Genomic DNA, 19,463 nt, shown 5'->3' on the forward strand with positions numbered 1-19,463 from the left:
ATTCCTTTTAAGAGAGCGTGATATCTGGGTTTGGGTGTGTGTCATTTACTCCTCCTTGGGAAGTTTGGTGAGGGAAGGAGTGAGAGATGAGGGGCAGGGAAAGAGCCAAGCAAGGATGTAAACTCAGGTAAAGTCTAGTACTAGCCAGTATTATAGGGAGAGAACTATGGAGCATAAACCATACTTCAGAGTTGTTTCTCCTTCGCTATGGGACTGGCTTCTTGTATCCTTTATTAGTCAGTCGTTAGCTCTAGATTACTAGGGGTTTGAAAAATAGGAATAATTTCCTGGGTGAGGTGGCTCCAGTCAGCTGAGAGCAATTCTTTGGAGAAAGGGGCAGCTATGAGCTGTCAATAGTTAGCTGGAGAAGGGGCACTGGTCTAGTAGAGGGGAGCCGGGTGAGGCATCAAAACTGTCTATCAGCATATTGAAGATTAGTTGGAATAGATACCAGATGCCTTTGCTGCGTCTGTGTGGGCATGGGTTAGGCTGTGAGTACTGGAAGTACAGAGTGAGGAAAGGCCTCCCTATCATCGCTCTAGTTGCCATGGCCTGCTTGTTTTTCAGCATAAGGTCTGTGCTTACTTGGATCTAAATTCATAGGAACATAGAATACATATTAGAGGGTAGTTATAGTTCTCATCTTTAAGATGTATATCACATCATAAGGGAGTAGATGGACAAATGTAAGCACTCCCTAAATAACAAGTCCATGACTTAGAAATGTTCTAGACATAAAGACGGCAAGTTTGCATACTGCTACCTGCTGTCACCCATTTCAAATTGACATTTCCTTGAACGATTCTGGATAGTCAGGGGAAGTACTTGTCAGGTACTACTGGAAATGGTTCAGGCATGAGAACATCATCAGAAAGTGCTTGTTCATTAATTACTAATGCCTGTTATTTAGTGCAAAGACACTTCAGACAAGATAAATTTTCTTACATACACTTGGCCCATTCTTTCTCTTAGTTGTAAGAACTTAAACTCTTATGCATTCCCTGAGCATATAAATTATTAAAATACCACTACTTTTAAGGATCCAGGTATAACAGAATACTCACAGCAAATTACATTCTTTATTCTTAGCCTCTGTCTCCTGATCTCTGACTCTGATGACCTGGGCCTCTACTGCATAGCTACCTTAAAAAGTTCTTCAGGGGAGTTCCCGTCGTGGCGCAGTGGTTAACGAATCCGACTAGGAACCATGAGGTTGCGGGTTCGGTCCCTGCCCTTGCTCAGTGGGTTAATGATCCGGCGTTGCCGTGAGCTGTGGTGTAGGTTGCAGACGCGGCTGGGATCCCGCGTTGCTGTGGCTCTGGCGTAGGCCGGTGGCTACAGCTCCGATTCAACCCCTAGCCTGGGAACCTCCATATGCCACGGGAGCAGCCCAAGAAATAGCAACAACAACAACAACAAAAAAAAAAGACAAAAAAAAAAGTTCTTCAGTCCTTTTCCTAAAGTTCAGCACAGAACCAGCCTAAAGCAGCCTGGATTATAGTCTAAAGTTGGCTCTCTTAGTTATTCTTACCTGGGAAAAGTCTAATTACTTGAACCACAAAGCTTAAACTTAAGAAATGATGCTTGACAGGTATTAATGTCTCTAAATTTCAGACATTGCTTCTATTTTAAATTTTATTTTATTTTATTTTTGGCTATACCTGTGGCATGTGGAAATTTTCAGTCCAGAGACTGAACCTGCAGCACAGCAGTTACCTGGGCTGCTGCAATGACAATGCTGGATCCTTAACCTTCTGCACCACAGGGGAACTCCTAACATTGCTTCTAAAAGGAAAAAATATCCTCTAAAATATTAACTTTGCAACCTAATCCTATAAAATAACAGTAAATGAATATTTTGCATAGATTTAGTAGTTATATATTACTTTTATTTTGAATTTTAAAAGTCTGCAGTCTGGTTTATAATCAAATATGCCTTAATTTACTAGTAGAGTTAAACATGACATGACATATTTTCTTTTATTTATATGTCTTGTGTATTCTCCAGAGCCAGTCTGGTCTCAGATTCACTTTCAGAAGTCTCTGAAAATGCCTTCTTAGAGTTGGAAGCCAGGGAGGGGAGAGACAAGAAGGGGACGTTAGGGGACCATAAAGAGGGTATGATGAGGTCATTAGGGGGAAAAGGGGAGGGAAGTTCCTAGGCTCATTTCCCAGCCTGATCTAGGGTACCTGACTACCTTTTACCTCCAGGGCTAGAATCCTTGTTTTTCTTTCCTCCTTTTTCCGTCAGGGCCAATTCCATTCTTTTGGGGCTTGATCCTCCCCCTCCCTTTGGATAATTTTCTTTTTAATCTTACCCTTGGAGTTCCGTAGTGGTGCAGCGGAAACGAATCTGACTAGGAACCATGAGGTTGCGGGTTTGATCCTTGGCCTTGCTCAGTGGATTAAGGATCCGGCATTGCCGTGAGCTGTGGTGTAGGTCGCAGACACGGCTCAGATCTGGCGTTGCTGTGGCTGTGTTGTAGTCTGGCAGCTATAGCTCCGACTAGACCCCTAGCCTGGGAACCTCCATATGCCACAGGTGTGGCCCTAAAAAAATAAATAAAAATCTTACTCTTTCTTTTCATCATCCTTTTGGAAAGTGACAAGTCAAGATAGAGCAACCTGTCTCAACTCTGGCCCTCTCTGAGGTGGCACAGCATGTGAGAATGACCGCTAAAAATAATAAAATAATGGTATTAACAAGAGAAATAAATACTAAATTACTGGTATTTTCATGCTGCTCCAGTAATGCAGTCATTACAACAACTGAAATAATGACTACCCAAACCAATAATTTGGTATTGAAATGTGGAAGCCAGGGAGTTGCTGACTAAATTAATGATTTGTACACAGAAGCTGCCTCTTGATTTTAGAACTGTCTGCTGTCTACCCAACAGAAGACTTTATCTACTTCAGTATTTTCAGTAAAGAGACATTTTGTTGGTGTTTTAGGGTTTCATTTTAATGTTATTGGCATTTTATTATATGTATACAGATACTAATATTATGTGATTGTTGTTATTCTGCAGCTGTTAATTAAAAATGTAGCTAAAGCACCATGTCAATATAGCCAGTAATTAGAAGTGATATCTTTAATCATACTCAAATGTTTTTTGGCTTGTACTGATAGGTAGAATCACTGTGTAGTACAGATGGTTCCTTTCAATTGTGTATGAAGATGGTGCACTAAAATTGATGAAAAGTGAGATCTATTCAATTGAACCATCTCAAACTGCTTCTTAAGTCTCTCCTAATAGACACAGTTATATCCATATACTCCCCCTGTCATTTGTTACAGATTTGTAACAATTTAAAAAACCCCACAAAACATTATGGTCACACTTTCTCTGTTTTCCTTTTAGTACAAATGCCTGCAAGATTTGTCACTAATTTTGAGCTAAAGTTTTTGTCACCATCTTTAACCAACACTTCGTTAGTTCTTGCATTCTATAGGGTTTTGGAGTCTAGATAACAAATAAGAACCTCAATTATGAGAGAACTTTTGTTTATCTTAAAGTTTAAATCCCACCACTCTCTTTAGGAAAGTTTGTTTTGGCCATGCCTATGGCATCCAGAAGTTTTCAGACCAGGGACTGAACCTGTGCCACAGCAGTGACAATGCCGGATCCATAACCACTAGGCTACCAGGGAACTCCAAGAGAGTTAATTTTGTTTGTAGATTTTTTAAAAGTTAAGCTCATTTTCACCAAAATGATTTCCCTCAAAGGAAGGCATGCTGATTGTTTTTGTTCCTGTTCTAAATCTTAGATATATTTAATTTCATGAATTGTCTACTAACTTGGAATTTTTATAAACCATAGGAAATCCACTTCTACTGCGCTAAATTTTCAAACATTTCATCCTCATCCACTCATCAAGAACTCACTGATGTTTGTTCTATTGATCTTCTTGCTCTAGGCTGACATTTTCTGAGGAGGCTGGAGATGTGATTTTTGATTATGGGGAGCAGGATACTTATAACAAGTCCAAATGCCTGGCTTTAGCTCAGATTATCTATAGTGAATGTGGCCTGCATAAGAAAGTACTTCTTTGCCTGTGTAAACAGGGTCAAATTCATGGGGCTATGGAATATATACAACAATTCAAGGACTTTACTTCCGGTAAGTAAAAAAGCTGACTTATTTGTATACATTGGAATTTTGGACTTGAATTGTAATTTCACCCATGGTAATAAGTAATAGTTTGGATTTACATTATAAAGCTTGTTTTATATATACCAGTAAGTAGATTTCTTTTGTAATTTTTAGTGAACACAGATAAGCTGAAGCAGATTAATTTTGATGCTAGACCTTCAAATACATTATATATATATCCTCAATACATAAACATTTAGTAAACTTGCAGATATTTAGACCATGCTTTTTAAAGGATTAAAAAAAAACCTGAACTTCTTTCTCATACACATTGTTCTGAACTATTATATAAACATCAGAAATGAAGAATTAGTGAAGTAATGTTGATTTTAAAAGTCTGGAACATCTAGGTTGCAGCTAGGCAATGATCTGAGAGAATCGTTGGCCTTAGGGTAACCCTAGTTGAATGAGCTGATCTCTTACTACAGTCTGGTTCAGCAGTAACATTAATGTAGGGCAGTCCTGGCATATCCCCAGACCCCTGGCCTTTGTCAATCCTGATTTTTCAAGCTGTGCACTTGGGTTCTAAGCAACTGCAAGATGGAACAAAACACAGCACTTTTCGGTTATATTTTTCCAGGAAAAAGAATCTTTTATGGCTGTGAATCTGATCATTTTCAAAGAGTAAATTGACTTGTACTTAGAATCTATTTTCTAAAGTTATTAATTTTTTCATTTATTATATAACAGCATACCTGGTACTATTAATGTAATAATAGCGAATAGTTCAGCTTCTTATATGCCTTCTCATTTAATCCATATGTTAACTCTATTAAGTACTTTTTTTTTTTATTTTAATGTCACACTGGGCACACCTGCGGCATATGAAAGTTCCTGGGCCAGGGATTGAATCCAAGCTACAGCTACAGCAATGCTGGATCTTTTAACCCACTGCGCTGGGCCAAGGATTGAACTTGCTCCTTCTCAGCAACCCGAGCCCCTGCAGGATTCTTAACTCATTGTGCCACAGTGGGAACTCCTGAAGTACATTTTGTTATTATCCCTATTTTATAGATGAAAAATAACTACAGAGAGGCTGTAGGCACAGAGAGGTAAGTAATTTGCTTATATACTCATAGCAATGGAACAGAATCTGGCAGAGTAGTTACTACACAACATTTGTTGAATAAATTATATATTTTATTATTATTATCTAAGTTATACAGATTCAGCATCTTTCCATCAGTTTATTTTAGTCAGGGTTTAGACTAAACACATTAGATGGAATGTGTTTTAATTACTTTTGGAATTTTTATTGAATAAAATGTGAGCTTTCTTTTTTTGCTTGTAAAATTTGCCTCACATGAGTACATAGCAACATGAATGACTTATATTATTCTCTTCCTCCAGTAGAGCAGTACACTATAAAATAATTAAATATACAGTCAGCCCTCCATATCCATGGATTTCATATCCATAGATTCAACAAACTTCAGGCTGAAAATATATGAGGAAGAAAAATTGTAGAATGCTGAAAAAACCAAAACATTTGCTCTGCATCAGCAATTATTTGCATAACATTTGCATTGCATTTACAACTATTTACATAGTATTTACATTGTGTTAGGTAATCTAGAGATGATTTAAAGTACATGGGAGGATGTGTATAGGCTATATGCAAATACTATGCCATTTTGTAAAAAAGATTGTTTATATAAGAGACAAGAAGCCTCAGATTTTATATCTGCAGGGGGTTCTAAAACCAAAACCCAGTGGACACCAAAGGACAAGTGTATATTGTAAAAATTTAAGAAATAATAACACTCCAATATAATTAGAACCTTGGAGTTCAAATTGCGGCTCAGTGCTTAACAAATCTGACTAGGAACCATGAGGTTATGGGTTTGATCCCTGGCCTTGCTCTGTGGGTTAAGGATCCGGTGTTGCCGGTGTTGCCGTGAGCTGTGGTGTAGGTCGCAGATGCGGCTCAGATCCCACATAACTGTGGCTGTGGTGTAGGCTGGCAGCAACAGCTCCGATTAGACCCCTAGCCTGGGAACATCCATATGCTGCGGGTGCAGCCCTAAAAAGACAAAAAGACAAAAAATATATATATTAATTAGAACCTTGATATTTATCATCAGAATTTATTTAGCACAATATCATAAGATGAAAATAATAACCTGAGAAAAATTAAGCTTAAGGGGTAGAATATTTGAAAAATTACTTTGTTTATTTTACTTTTTAATAAGAAACAACCTTGTCTTTCCAAAGTATCATCCTTGGCCTCGGGGAACAGGTTCAGTTTGCTAATACTTTCTGGTTTCAGAAGAAAATGTTTTAGATTTAGACTATCATCTTTACATTTAAAGTCAAAGAAGCGAAACAAATAGTAAAGTCCTAAAAAAGTGTTTTTTTCTAAAAGCATAAATCTGACTACTAGAAAATCTGTTTTAAGAGGAAATATTCTTTTCTTTTTTAACCCCTCTAATGATTTCTAGAATAAAGCCTGAAATTATTCATTAACCTTCTCCATTATCATTAAACAAGTGAATGTACCTATCTGGTAACATTCTAGACCTGGAATTCTAGAATCTGAGCCTAGAAACTGGGTTATTCTAGATCTGAGGCTCTCAGATCTTCTGGTCTCAGATCTCCTTTGTACTTTTAAAAAGCGCTGATGATCCCAAAGAGCTTTTATCTATGTGGGTTATATCACTTGATATTTATCCTATTAAAAATTAAATGAGAAAAAATTTTATCGGAGTATAACTGATGTACAGTATTCTAAATTATAGATGTATAATATAGTGGTTCACAATTTTTAAAGATTATACTCCATTTACAGAAATTATAAAATATTGGCTATATTCCCTATATTGCCCTTCCCCCCTCCCTCTCCCTATTGGTAACAACTAGTTTGTTCTCTATATCTGTGAGTGTGCTTCTGTTTTGCTATATTTACTAATTTGTCATATTTTTTAGACTCCACACATAAGCGATATCATGAAATATTTGTCTTTCTCTGTCTGACTTACTTCATTTAGCAAAATGCTCTCCAAGTCCATCTATGTTGTTGCAAATGGCACAAATTCATTAGTTATTTTTCCTTTAAAATAACAACAATAAACTCACTATGTTGTCATAAATAAAATATTTTTGTGAAAAATAACTTTTTCAAACTAAACAATTTCAGGAAAAGAGTTACATTGTTTTATATTTTTGCAAATCCCTAGTTTAATAGAAGATAGCTGGCTTCCCTTATCTGATCCCATATTCAGTCTGCTGTGATATGTCAGCTTCTGGGAAAATACCACTGTATATTTGTGAGAGAATGAGAATGACAAAGGCAAATTTTAGTATTTTTATGAAAATAGTTCTGAGTTTATTGACCCTAGATCGTATTTTGAGAACCACTGTTCTGGGTATTTGTGAGTTAAACAATACTCTAGTTGTATATAGATCATTATAACCTTATTCAAACAGAACATATATGAGATAAATAATGACTATAATATGTCAAACCAAGGAAAGGAAATGGATTCTGAAGTATTGTAAGCAAAGAGGTAAGATCATAGGATCTGAACTTTATTCTTTCTAATTAGTCAGAGACCATCTCTTGCACTTAATTGAATAAAAATGTGCTAATCATTTAATGGAGAAGGGTATTTGAACACTTGATTGAATGAAATAGAGAGAAATGGCTAAGTTATGAAATGTTGGAGGCTGGGCGTTACTATATAATTCATAGCTTCACCTTAGTGGAGGCCAGATTGAATGACCCAAATCATAAGCTTCTACTTCTTCTCCAGGGAAAGTTTAAAAAAACTATTTGGGCATTCCTGTTGTGGCTCAATGGGTTAAGAACCCAACGTTGTCTCTGTGAGGATATGGTTTCAACCCCTGGCCTTGCTCAGTGCGTTAAGGATCCTGTGTTTTGGCAAGCTGCGGCCTTGGTCACAGATGCGGCTCAGATGGGTGTTGCCATGGCTGTGTTATAGGCTAGCAGCTGCAGCTCTCTTTCAACCCCTAGCCCAGGAACTTCCAAATGCTGTAGGTATGTCATAGAAAGAAAAAAAATTATATGACTTTATTGATATAGAATTATATTCTGCTATTCCTTCATCTTTTACCATTTCTCTCTCTCTGTTTCTCTTTCTCTCGGTATGTCTATGCATATATATATATATACATACACACATACAATGCACACACACATACATATTTATTATTTTGGAGGAGCAGCACACCATAGATTGTAAAGTCATGGTCCGGGGGGGCAGATGAACTGTTCTAATTTAGACTATGTATATAATTCCGGGAATTTATCTAAGCCTGTTTTCTCACTTGTAATGTGAGAGTAATAGTATCTGACTTATGTTGAATATTAAATGTAATAATATAATATATGTAAGTTCCCAGTGCAATAAGTATTGTTTAATAAACACTAGATTACCTTGTATTAACTTTTAGAGTTTATGGTAGTTGTTGAAAGACTCTCAGAAATTATTCTGAAAATTACTTCTGTTGTGGCCCAAGAAGAATATTTTTGCTTAAAAAATTTAGGAAGTTAACACAGAGTTTTTAAATTTAAGAATATAAATCATGATTGTAGCTTTGGACTACCTAGTGATAAAACTATAGATTCCATATAGATTAAACTATATGGAATTCCTTTTTTTTGAAGTAAAAAATTGTCAAAGGTAGGCCACTTCATATGGCTTAACCTCTAGCTACTTGAAATAGATATAGCTTCTTAAAATTTTCATTTTTGAGTTACTAAATACTTGATACTTTTAGGAAAAAATTACTGAGTTTCTTTTCTGTGCAAGGCACAGAAAGAAAGATGTACTCACTGGAAGTTGACTTCAAAATGAGCAACAAGATATAGACAAACGTAATGTAGTATTAGGTGGAAGCTTAGAAATTGGAGATACCAATTCTAGCTCTTTAAGATGTAAAAACTGAGATCCAGAACACTAAGTTGTGGAGCTATGATTAGAATTCACATTTCCTGGTTGTCAACCTGATTCTTTTTATTATACCACATTTCCGATTTTTTTTTTTTTTTTTTTTTGTCTTTAAGGGCTGCTCCTGCGACATATGGAAGTTTCCAGGCTAGGGGTCTGTAGCTGCTGGCCTACTCCAGAGCCAAAGCAACGTGGGATCCAAGCCTTGTCTGCAACATACACCACAGCTTACAGCAATGCCAGATCCTTAACCCACTGAGCCAGGCCAGGGATCGAACCCGAGTCCTCATGGATGCCAGTTGGGTTTACTAACCACTGAGCCATGACGGGAACTCCTATACCCCATTTCTTTTCATAACAGTTCTTTGATAAATTTTTTTCCTGGTACTCTTTGTTTGGGTAGTTTTCCCTTGTTTTTTGCTATGCTGAGCATGATTTTTTTTTTTTTTAATTGGCGATAGTAAGGTTGAATTCAATGAGGGCTTTGGAAGGATTGGAAAAAAAAGAGTGATTGGCTAGTCTGAATTTTTAGTTGATAATATCATATTAGGATGTTGAGACATAGTTTTTCCTTTTTGCTTTCAGATGACCTGATGCAGCTAATAAAGTTATGTCCCAACATTGAATTAATCCAGTGTCTCACTAAAGAATGGAATGGGAAACCACCATCTTTATCTTTTGGTCTTGCTCTACTTTACCTGTTTTCTGTAGATATGAAAAAAGTTGGCATTAAGCTACTTCAAGAAATAAATAAAGGTGGGAAAGGTAAGCAAAGTAAAATTTTGTTGTGGAAAAAATACTAGTGGGTTATTTAGGGAAAGGTTCAAGATTATTATGCTGAGTTAACTTCCTAAGAGTTTCTTCTTATCAAGAGTTAACTTTAGGAGTTTATAAATATAAAGATTACCAAGTCAAAATATTATGTTGGCAAGAGTATATATTTCTTTCTTTTTTTTTTTTTTTGGCTTTTTAGGGCCGCATATGGAGGTTCCCAGGCTAGGGGTCCAACTGGAGCTGTAACTGCCCACCTGCACCACAGCCACAACAACTTGGGATCTGAGCCATGTCTGCAACCTACACCACAGTCATGACAATGCTGGATCCTTAACCTACTGAGTGAGGCAGGGATGGAACCTGCATCCTCATGGATCCTAGTTGGGTTCATTTCTACTGCTCCATAGTGGGAACTCCCAAGAGTATGTATTTCTTGAGAGGATTGGGATAAAGAGACACTCTTTATAAAGCTTGAGGGGCCATCATAATAATTATAATAGCTAAGTACTCTAAAAACTTTATATATATTAATGTGTATATTTAGTAACCCTAACCCTAACCCTAACCCTAAGACATATATATATGTCTTTTCTCTTTTTAGGGCCGCACCCGCGGCATATGGAGGTTCCCAGGCTAGGAGTCTAATCGGAGCTGTTGCTGCTGGCCTACAACCACAGCCATAGCAATGCCAGATCTGAGCTGTGTCTGCAACCTATACCACAGCTCACCTCAACCTCATGGTTCCTAGTCAGATTCATTTCCACTGTGCCAAGACAGGAACTCCCTATATATATATATATATATATATATATATATATATATATATATATATATTTAAACGTTTAGGTCAATTTTATGTTTTTAGTCCTAAACCAAAAAATGTATTTACACATATTTACTCTGAACTTAACTCTGCAGTGGGATCAAGAATAACTAATTAGTCTCACTTTTTTCTTTCCTTTCTCTAATTCAATATAGAAATTCGAGCAGACAACTTGATTTTAAATTCTCACATGGGGCCAAAAAATGAATAGTAAACTACATGAAAACATACTTGGGAAAAAAATTTAGAAATTATCATTGCAGATATCAACTAAAATATTTTATTTGATAGAATAATAATGATAGAAATAAAATAATAGTGATTACAATATCCTGAAGAGAGACCCTCTTTCATCAGAAGTATTATAAATAATTCAGGTAATAGATAAATGAGTACCATAAATAGTCCCAAAGAGGGTCACTATAATTGACTTTCAAAAGTAAATAATATCATTAGTTTTCTTTAATAGATAAAATCTTTTATTTCCTTTAGAAAAATATCTGTTATAGAAGCTCTATCATTAAGAGGTCCTTATCTAGAGATACAATGGAGGTTTTGGCAGAGACTTTTTTTAAACACTTAGAATGGCACTATTGGGACATTTATAAAAGTGTTCAAAGGATCATGAAAATAACCTGTTAGGCCCTTGTTTATTTGATAGTTTCTTGTGGTGCCTTATAGACTCTGTGAATAAGGCTGAGCCTACATCCTTCAATTTCTGAGCTGCCTTTCTTCTAACCTTCAACATCTGTTGACCTTACCAAGAAGGAGATGAGTAGGGGAGTAGGGAGTGTGAGAAATGGTGGAGAGTTGAATTGAGACATGAAAAGTTTGATGAAGAGGAGGAGAAGAAAGAGCTAATACTTGAGTACTCACCATGAGTTCAACTAGGCACTCCACATTGCACATTACACTTATCAGTTCTAATAATAACTGAGTTGAAATGATATCTCTATATTTGAAGAATTGCTAAGTATAGATTATCAAATAAGTGCTATACGAAAATATTGTATTTTATTTCCTCAGATGCAATCGAACATCTTATGATAAATGATCCATTTTGCTCCCTAGAAAAGTGGCAAGAAGTGGCAAATATATGTTTACAGAATGGCTTTGACAAATTGTCTAATGACATCATGTCCGTTCTTCGATCTCAGGCTGGAGTTACAGAAATTTCTGAAGAGGATGATACAGTCAACTTAATGCAGCATGTTTTTTGGTAGTTCTACATTTTAACCAGCTGAGGGAGCCTGTGCAACATTTTATGTATATTGGTTGTGCAAACTGACCTTGGTATAACTAACTTAAAAATAAACTAGCATGTAAAAGTTCAGAAATAAGTCATGCTGCTTTTGTTATGATAACATTTAGATTTATCCTTGAAATATTTATACCATTGCTTCCTTTTTTCCTATATGGTAATTTTGTATATTGAATCTTGATAAAATCCAAGAATGAAAGTTTTGTAAATCGCAGTTTAGGCAGTTCTACCTAAGGGCATCTATCTAGATATAGTCCTTTCTGGTGATCGAATTTAATAGCAAGAACTGAAGAAGGCGTGGGTAGTATCCTATCAAAATTATTTCCCAAACATCAAATGCTATAAGCCTGACTTAACAAGGGCAGGATATCATTTCACAGTTGAACTCACTGATGGAAACCCAGAGTATAGTAATTTTGTACTAGTTACTCAAATCTGTGCTTCATGCATGAATGTTAAGCTTCTTCTATAAAACTTGGGAATTTCAGCATGTTCTTATCCAGAGAGAGTTCCAGTCAAATTTTGCAAAGAAGTAGACCCGGATACTTGTAGACAGGGAAAATGTCATAAGAAGTTGTTTTGAATAATTTCAAATGTCTCAAGTAAGTATTTGATTAAAAACTCAGAGTTCTGTGTCATAGACAGGTGTGCTATTCAGAATATTTGAGGATCAGCATGGCATGGGCACCAGTCAAACAGAATAGCTACCTAACTAATCAGAACACCTTTTAGCCCTTATGCCACACCAGAATGTACCAGCTGAATATCAGCCTTGATCAGGGAACATGGTAAAAATGAGCTGCTATTAGAAAGAATAAAAGAGCATGTTTTACTCTCCTAAATTTAAATCGAATGTATATATTTTATTTTAAAAGGGAAGAATGTGAACTTGGTATCAGACTGCTTCATATTCACATTCAAATTCTTCCTTTTCTTCTTTGTAAAATATGTGCAGTAATACCTCCCCTAAAGGTTTAGTGATATATATGTGTGGTGTATTACACAATAGAGGAACTTAGTAGAGGATAACTCTTATTTCGATGTAACAGATCCCATAAACACATATTCCTCTACCTATGAAGTCCAACGTATCTATCCATTTGTACTTGGATAATTATCCCTCTTTGAAGTATTTGATACAACACACCTCATTGCCTATATAAAGCTATCTGTTTATACTAATATTAGGTTGCTGGTCTTATAAATCCAGAAGAGTACTGGCCGAGTTCTCAAGTTTTGCATATATCACAAAACACAGTATTAGATAATTATAATTCAATTTTCTAAAATGTAGTATTTTGATAACTTTCTTTTGGCTGCGCCCATGGCATGCAGAGAAGTTCCTGGGTCAGAGATTGAACCCATGCCATAGCAATTACAACACCAGATCCTTAACTGCTAGGCCACCAGGAAACTCCTAAAATGTAATATTTTGAAAAGTAATACACGTGCACAATTTAAAAGCAATATAAGTAAAAGGATTATAACAACTCACAGTATTTTTATTTCTGGCCTTCACATTAGCTGTGGTTTTTGAAAGGATGAAGGATGGAAAAAAGGAAGGGAAGGAGAGAGGGTATTTCTGTAGCATGTCTTTTTTTCTTGGCCATACCTGCAACATGTGGAACTTCCCTGACCAGGGATTGGACCTGCACCTCAGTTGTGACCTATATACCATGGCTGCATCAATGCTGAATCCTTAACCTGCTGTGCCACATGGGGACTTCCAGCATTGATTCTTTATGTGCAGTGGCTTACCATTTTTTTCTTTGAGTCTTGTATGTTTGATAGAAAGCTACTGTGTATCCACAGACAGAACTTGGAAAAAATATTCCAGAAAGCCAGGGGGATAAAGTACATACATAAATCTGGAAAAAGTTTGAAACAGAGCAGCTGTTGTTGATATTACTGATAATTATACTTTGATTTTAAAATGTTTTTCCTCTGCTCATTCTTCTTTGTTAGCATTGCCTTTGGTAGTGTTCAAGGAAAGTGAAACTTAAGTGAATATAAATTAAAATGCCTGGAGATGGAGTTGAGAGGAAGAGCAGGAATATAAAGTCAAGTGGGGGAAGGAAGGAGAGTTGACTGGTGAGCTATGTAGTGTTTGAAAGTGGTGAGAACCTTCCTCTAAGCTGTGCTGAAAGATACAGGAACCTCCCGGCATAGGAGCCTTTGTTCTAGATCATCTACCACAATCTGGCTTTGGGTCCTTTTCCTCATAAATTAATTTTGACTGGATAATACCTCTTGTCATTTACAACTCAAAAATTCAGTAATTCTACAAAGGTACAAATGATTTCCCAGTGCTTTTTGACCTTCTGCCTCAGTTTTAAATACCAAGAGACAACTTAAGCATCAATGACATATTCTGTGTACTTGTTTTGTATATGGTCTCTGCTATCAAGATTACGACTTCATTGAGAAGACACAGCATCTTTTTAAAATTAACTAATAATAATTCCTTAGTATCATCTAATATCCAGTCTACATTCAATTTTACCAATTGCTTAAAAATGCCCTTTTACAGTTGAGTTGTTCCTGTTAGGATCTAAACAAGGTTCATGTATCCTGTTTGGTTGTTGTATCTCTGCTTCTAGTATATTCTTCCTCCCGTTTCTTTTTTTCTCTCTTACCGTTGAATGATTGGACTGGCTTGGTTGTTGCTGCGGTTTCACATTGTAGATTTGTCTAATTGCTTCCTTATGGCACTATGTAACTTGTTTTTCTATTTCCTATATTTCCTGTAAATGAAAGTTAGCTAAAAAGACTTGACTAGATTTAGGTTCAGCTATCTTGGCAAGGATGCTTCATAGGTGATGCTGAGTATGTCACATTTCATCATGTTATCATGCACTAAATATCATTGCTTTTTGAGGCAAAGTCTGAAATCCTTAACATGGCCTAATAAATTCTGCATAATCTACATTTCAGCTGCCTCTCCACCTTCATCTCCTACCATATTACTTATTAATTTCAGCCCAACACTTGCCTTTTTTCTGTTCTTTTTGTAAGAGGCTTGAAAATAGGCTGTTTTTCTCTACCTAGCAGGCTCATCCCTTTCTTTTTACCTAGTTAATAATTTCTTTTATTTCAGGTCTTAGCTTGGTTAAAAATTCCTCAGGGAAGCCTTTTATGACTTCCTTAATTACGCTGCTTTTCTCTTTTCTAGGCTGTCCTTTATTGCCATTATTATGGTTTTGGTTAGGGATAACACTTTTTATTGATGGCAAGGATAGCACATTTTGAGGTGTGGAAAATGGGGGAGGGTTACAAGTGTTAATTTGCTAGGACTGCTGGAACAAAGGACCACAAACTGAATGGCTTAACCACAAAAACATATTGTCTCACATTCTGGAGGCTAGGAGCCTGAAATCATGGTGTTGGTAGGGTGAAATCCTTTCGAGGACGATAAGGGAGTAATCTGTTCCAGACCTCTGCCTCTCTCCTTGGCTTATAGGTGGCAATCTTCTCAATATTCCTTGTGTCATCCCTCCCTATGCATGACTGTGTCCAAATGTCCTCTTCCTGTATGTACACTATTCATCTCAGCGAGGGCCCTCCCTAATGACCTCATTTTAACTCTGTAAAGACCCTATCTCCAAATAAGGTCACACCTTGAGGTACTTAGGGCTGCAAGGTATGATATTTGGGAGGACACATATGATTCAACCCATAACAGTTACCATTGTATCACCAAAATTAAACAGTGTTGGGTGCAAAAGTAATTTCAGTTGAATGAATATATCAGGCTGGACTTTTAATGTCTATCTTGTGAATTAGCTTTACTCTTTTTTTTTTTTGTAAATTTTATTGGTAAATATATACGTACACGGTAATACATTCTGAAAAGTGCACAAATTATAACCGTAAAGTTCAATAATTTTTCACAAAGTCAACCTATTTTTGTAACCAACTCCCAGGTGAAGGAACAGAACACCTCTGCAATTTTAGAAGCTCCCTTTCAGTCACTATTCTCCCCTCTCAGAGATAGCCACTATCCTGACTGCTTATAATTAATGTATGTGTGTGTGTGTGTGTGTGTTTGGTTCTTTAATTCTTTATTATTTTTATGATGTTCATTCATGTCCTGTGTTGTCTATTCTCATCATCATTTACTATTCCCTTGAATAAGTATACCACAGTTCTCTCACTGATGGCCATTTATGTTGTTTCCAGTGTGGGACATACACACAGTACCTTCATCAACACTTTTGTACATGTCTTATACACAAACATATGTGTGCATTTCTCTTGGATTCCTGCTTTGTGTTTGAGGCTGTATGTTGATGGATGTGTGTTAGGTCATACTAAAGCTATAATTTTCAGTATTAATGTTTGATTTATGACATTGTTCTCATGAGGGCTATAATAGATATTCTCCATTGGGTTAGAAATAGCCAAAACTCGTCATATTTTTCTAAACTCATGGCTTTAAAAAGTAGATTTTATTTTTTGGAGCAGTTTTAGGTTCACAGCCATATTGAGAAGGTACAGAGTTTTCCCATATACCTTCTGCCCCCACCTATGCACAGCCTCCCCTGTTGTCAACATCCCCCACCAGAGAGGTACATTTGTTACAATTGGTGAACCTACAGTGACCTTATTATCACCCAAATTCCATAGTTTACATTAGGGTTCACTTTTGGTGTTGTACATTCTGTGGGTTTGGACAAATTTTAAATTAATTAATTAATTAAGGGTCCCCTCTCATTTTTGGCCACATCTGTGGCATATAGAAGTTCCTGGGCCAGGGATCAAATCCAAGCCACATCTGCTGAGAACTGGGGCGGGGGGGGGGGGAATGGAACTGGACAAGCTGGATCATTAACCCACTGGGCAATTTTATAATGACATGTATCCACCATTATAGTATCAGACAGATTAGTTTCACGGCCCTAAAAGTCCTCTGTGTTCTACCTATTCATATCCCATGGCCTTTTTCATTTTTATACAAGGCACCTCTTTGCCTGCCATGTAAGAGGAGAACAAATATTTTGAAAGTGTTTTATGTGTGCCAGACACTGTTAACTATTTTAATATACTTATTAATTCCCCATAACAATTTTGTGAAATAGTTATTACCCCCATTTTCACTGGTAAAGAAAAGGGAATTTAGAAGGCGAAGCAACATGCTGAAGATCACAAAGCAAGGACCACATTTACTCAGTTTCTCTGACTCAAATTAGGTGTTCTTTCCACCATACCAGTGGAAGGGAGGAAAATATTTCTTCCACAGTTTTTAAGAGTTAACTTCACTAGTTACATTTTTGTTTAATTATTTTGGTCAAGCATTTATCAAAATGAATTTCCATTAATTTCACTCACTTGGAAAGGTTGAGAGATTTTCCAAAATATATTTAATGAAAGAATGTTCTTAACATTTGGAACTTTTAAAAATATCCTGAGTAATTAAGAAATAACCATTATGTTCCATCACTTTTTTAACCTTAACAGATTAAAACACCTTTTTTCAATTGCTTTTAATTCTGTTAGATTTCTAAAGCATAAGTTAAAATCAATGTATAGCCCTCATGATTATTTTTTAAACTTTCTCCATTTTACAGAAAGCTCATAATTTTTTTTTCATTCCTTCTCTGAAAAAACAGCATTTTAACTAAATTAAACCATAGTACTGCTGAACCATAGAAAGTTGTCAATTTGCTCGTAGTTGCAATTTGTCGTGTTCTTGAATTTAAAAAAATTTGGTGCATTATAAAAATGCTATTATTGATGTAGCAATTTCCTTTTGCTTATTTTTTATTGTCAGTTATCTACAGGTACCCTCCACACCTTGGGAATCCATGTCAATTTCTCCTTGATGATCTTTTCTTAGACTCCAAACAAAGGGTCACTTTCAAATATCTGCAGAGGCCTGGTCCTACTATAAATGAGTGAGATGTTTCGGAGTCAGACATAGGGAGATCTAGGGACTTCTATTTATTCGTTTGTTTGTTTAGAGCCCCAAGTGTGGCATATGGAAGTTCCCAGGCTAGGGATCGAAACAGAGCTGCAGCTGCCAGCCTACACCACAGCCACAGCAACATCAGATCCGAGCCGCTTCTGCAACCTACACCATAGCTCACGTCAATGCTGGATCCTTAAACCACTGAGTGAGGCCAGGGATCAAACCCACATCCTCATGGATACTGGTTGGGTTTATTTCCACTGAGCCACAGTGGGAACTCCTGTAGGGACTTTTTAGAAGGAAAAATTGTGGTAGGTTCCAGAGAATTTAATCATGCAGTATTATGGATTCAGAATTAACTTATCAGAAGCTGGAATTGTAGGTTTGGTGAGAGTAATCCTGGTTTTTGGAGTACTGTGTAGGCTAATTGAATAAAAACAAGGAACCATTTAGGAAAATGTTCAAAATTTATCTTAGCAATTTCTTTTGAAAAACTGTCTAATACTGCCTTTTTACTGGTGTTAGAGTTGAAGAATAGCGATAGATGAATTCTTTAGTGCCAGAGAAAAAGGTATCAAATTTACTTAAGGAGCATGTATCTTTTCCTCTTTCTACACACAAATTACGCCTTTTTTACTTTCCAAATTCCTCTCCATTAGAAATCAAATTGGCCTCCATTCTGGACAAGCAATACATATAGTAGCTGTACCTTGTACGCTAAAGAATCCTGCCTTCCAGTGCCAGGGCATCAGGAAATCAGGCATTCTGTGGTAGCTTTTTCTGAATGAGAAGCTGTGGTAGGGCTTTACTTTCTTTAACCATTCAAAAAGGTTCATTTAAAGTTAATGGAGAAGCTCCTGTCCTGGTGCAGTGGAAACGAATCTGACCAGGAACCATGAGGTTTCGGGTTTGATCTCTGGCCTCGCTCAGTGGGTTACGGATCCGGCGTTGCCATGAGCTGGGGTGTAGGTCGCAGATGTGGCTCGGATCTGATGTTGCTGTGGCTGTGGCATAGGCCAGCAGCTGTTGCTCCGATTGAATCCCTAGCCTGAGAACCTCTATACGCCGTGGGTGTGCCCCCCCTCCCCCAAAAGCAATAAAGTTAATGGAAACAAGAAATTAAATTTGGCCTCCTGAATTTAGGAAAAAGTTTTTAAATTGGTGGCCTGTAAGTCAGATTTAGTCTGTAGATGTGTTCTGTTTATCCTACACAGTACACTGAAAATCAGGATTGCTCTCACTATTATACTAAGTTAAATAAACCAGTTATACTATACTTTTAAAATGATACTAAATTAAAAAAGACCTTGCTCATTGAACAGCTCTGTCCACATCCCTTTTGGTTGTTGATGTCAACTTTAAACACATTGTGCCCCAGACCATAAACTAATAATTCTTTTAAATGCATCAGTCTCTTAAATGACATAGAAAACAAAATTTAGAGTTACAAACCAAAGTCGCAAAAATACTAGTGTTTAGACTAATAATTTTAAAAAATATTGTCTCAAATCATGTAGATGACAAAAGGAGTTACGAATCATTGTTAAAATAATACGAACTTTTATAATTGCCTATATGTTTACCTTTATTGAAATCTTTATTTCTTCACATGGCTTTGAGTTACTGTCTA

The 19,463-nt window shown here is 36.5% G+C and overlaps 1 protein-coding gene across 4 annotated transcripts in view; it reads left to right on the forward strand.

Moving 5' to 3' along the window:
• The window catches only part of CLHC1 (clathrin heavy chain linker domain containing 1), a 49,746-nt gene extending 37,720 nt beyond the window's left edge, over positions 1 to 12,026 (forward strand). For 3 of the 4 annotated variants that reach the window (XM_047782070.1, XM_047782067.1, XM_047782069.1), the window contains 3 exons: positions 3,922 to 4,124; positions 9,653 to 9,832; positions 11,691 to 12,026. In XM_047782070.1, the coding sequence (XP_047638026.1) occupies positions 3,922 to 4,124; positions 9,653 to 9,832; positions 11,691 to 11,887 (580 nt within the window). In that variant the 3' untranslated portion in view covers positions 11,888 to 12,026. The remainder of the gene's footprint in view (positions 1 to 3,921; positions 4,125 to 9,652; positions 9,833 to 11,690) is intronic. The other variant, XM_047782068.1, reaches the window with a different exon arrangement.
• Positions 12,027 to 19,463: the final 7,437 nt, after the last annotated feature.

Source organism: Phacochoerus africanus, chromosome 5, assembly GCF_016906955.1.
Source record: "Phacochoerus africanus isolate WHEZ1 chromosome 5, ROS_Pafr_v1, whole genome shotgun sequence".
NCBI classification, from domain to species: Eukaryota; Metazoa; Chordata; class Mammalia; order Artiodactyla; family Suidae; genus Phacochoerus; species Phacochoerus africanus.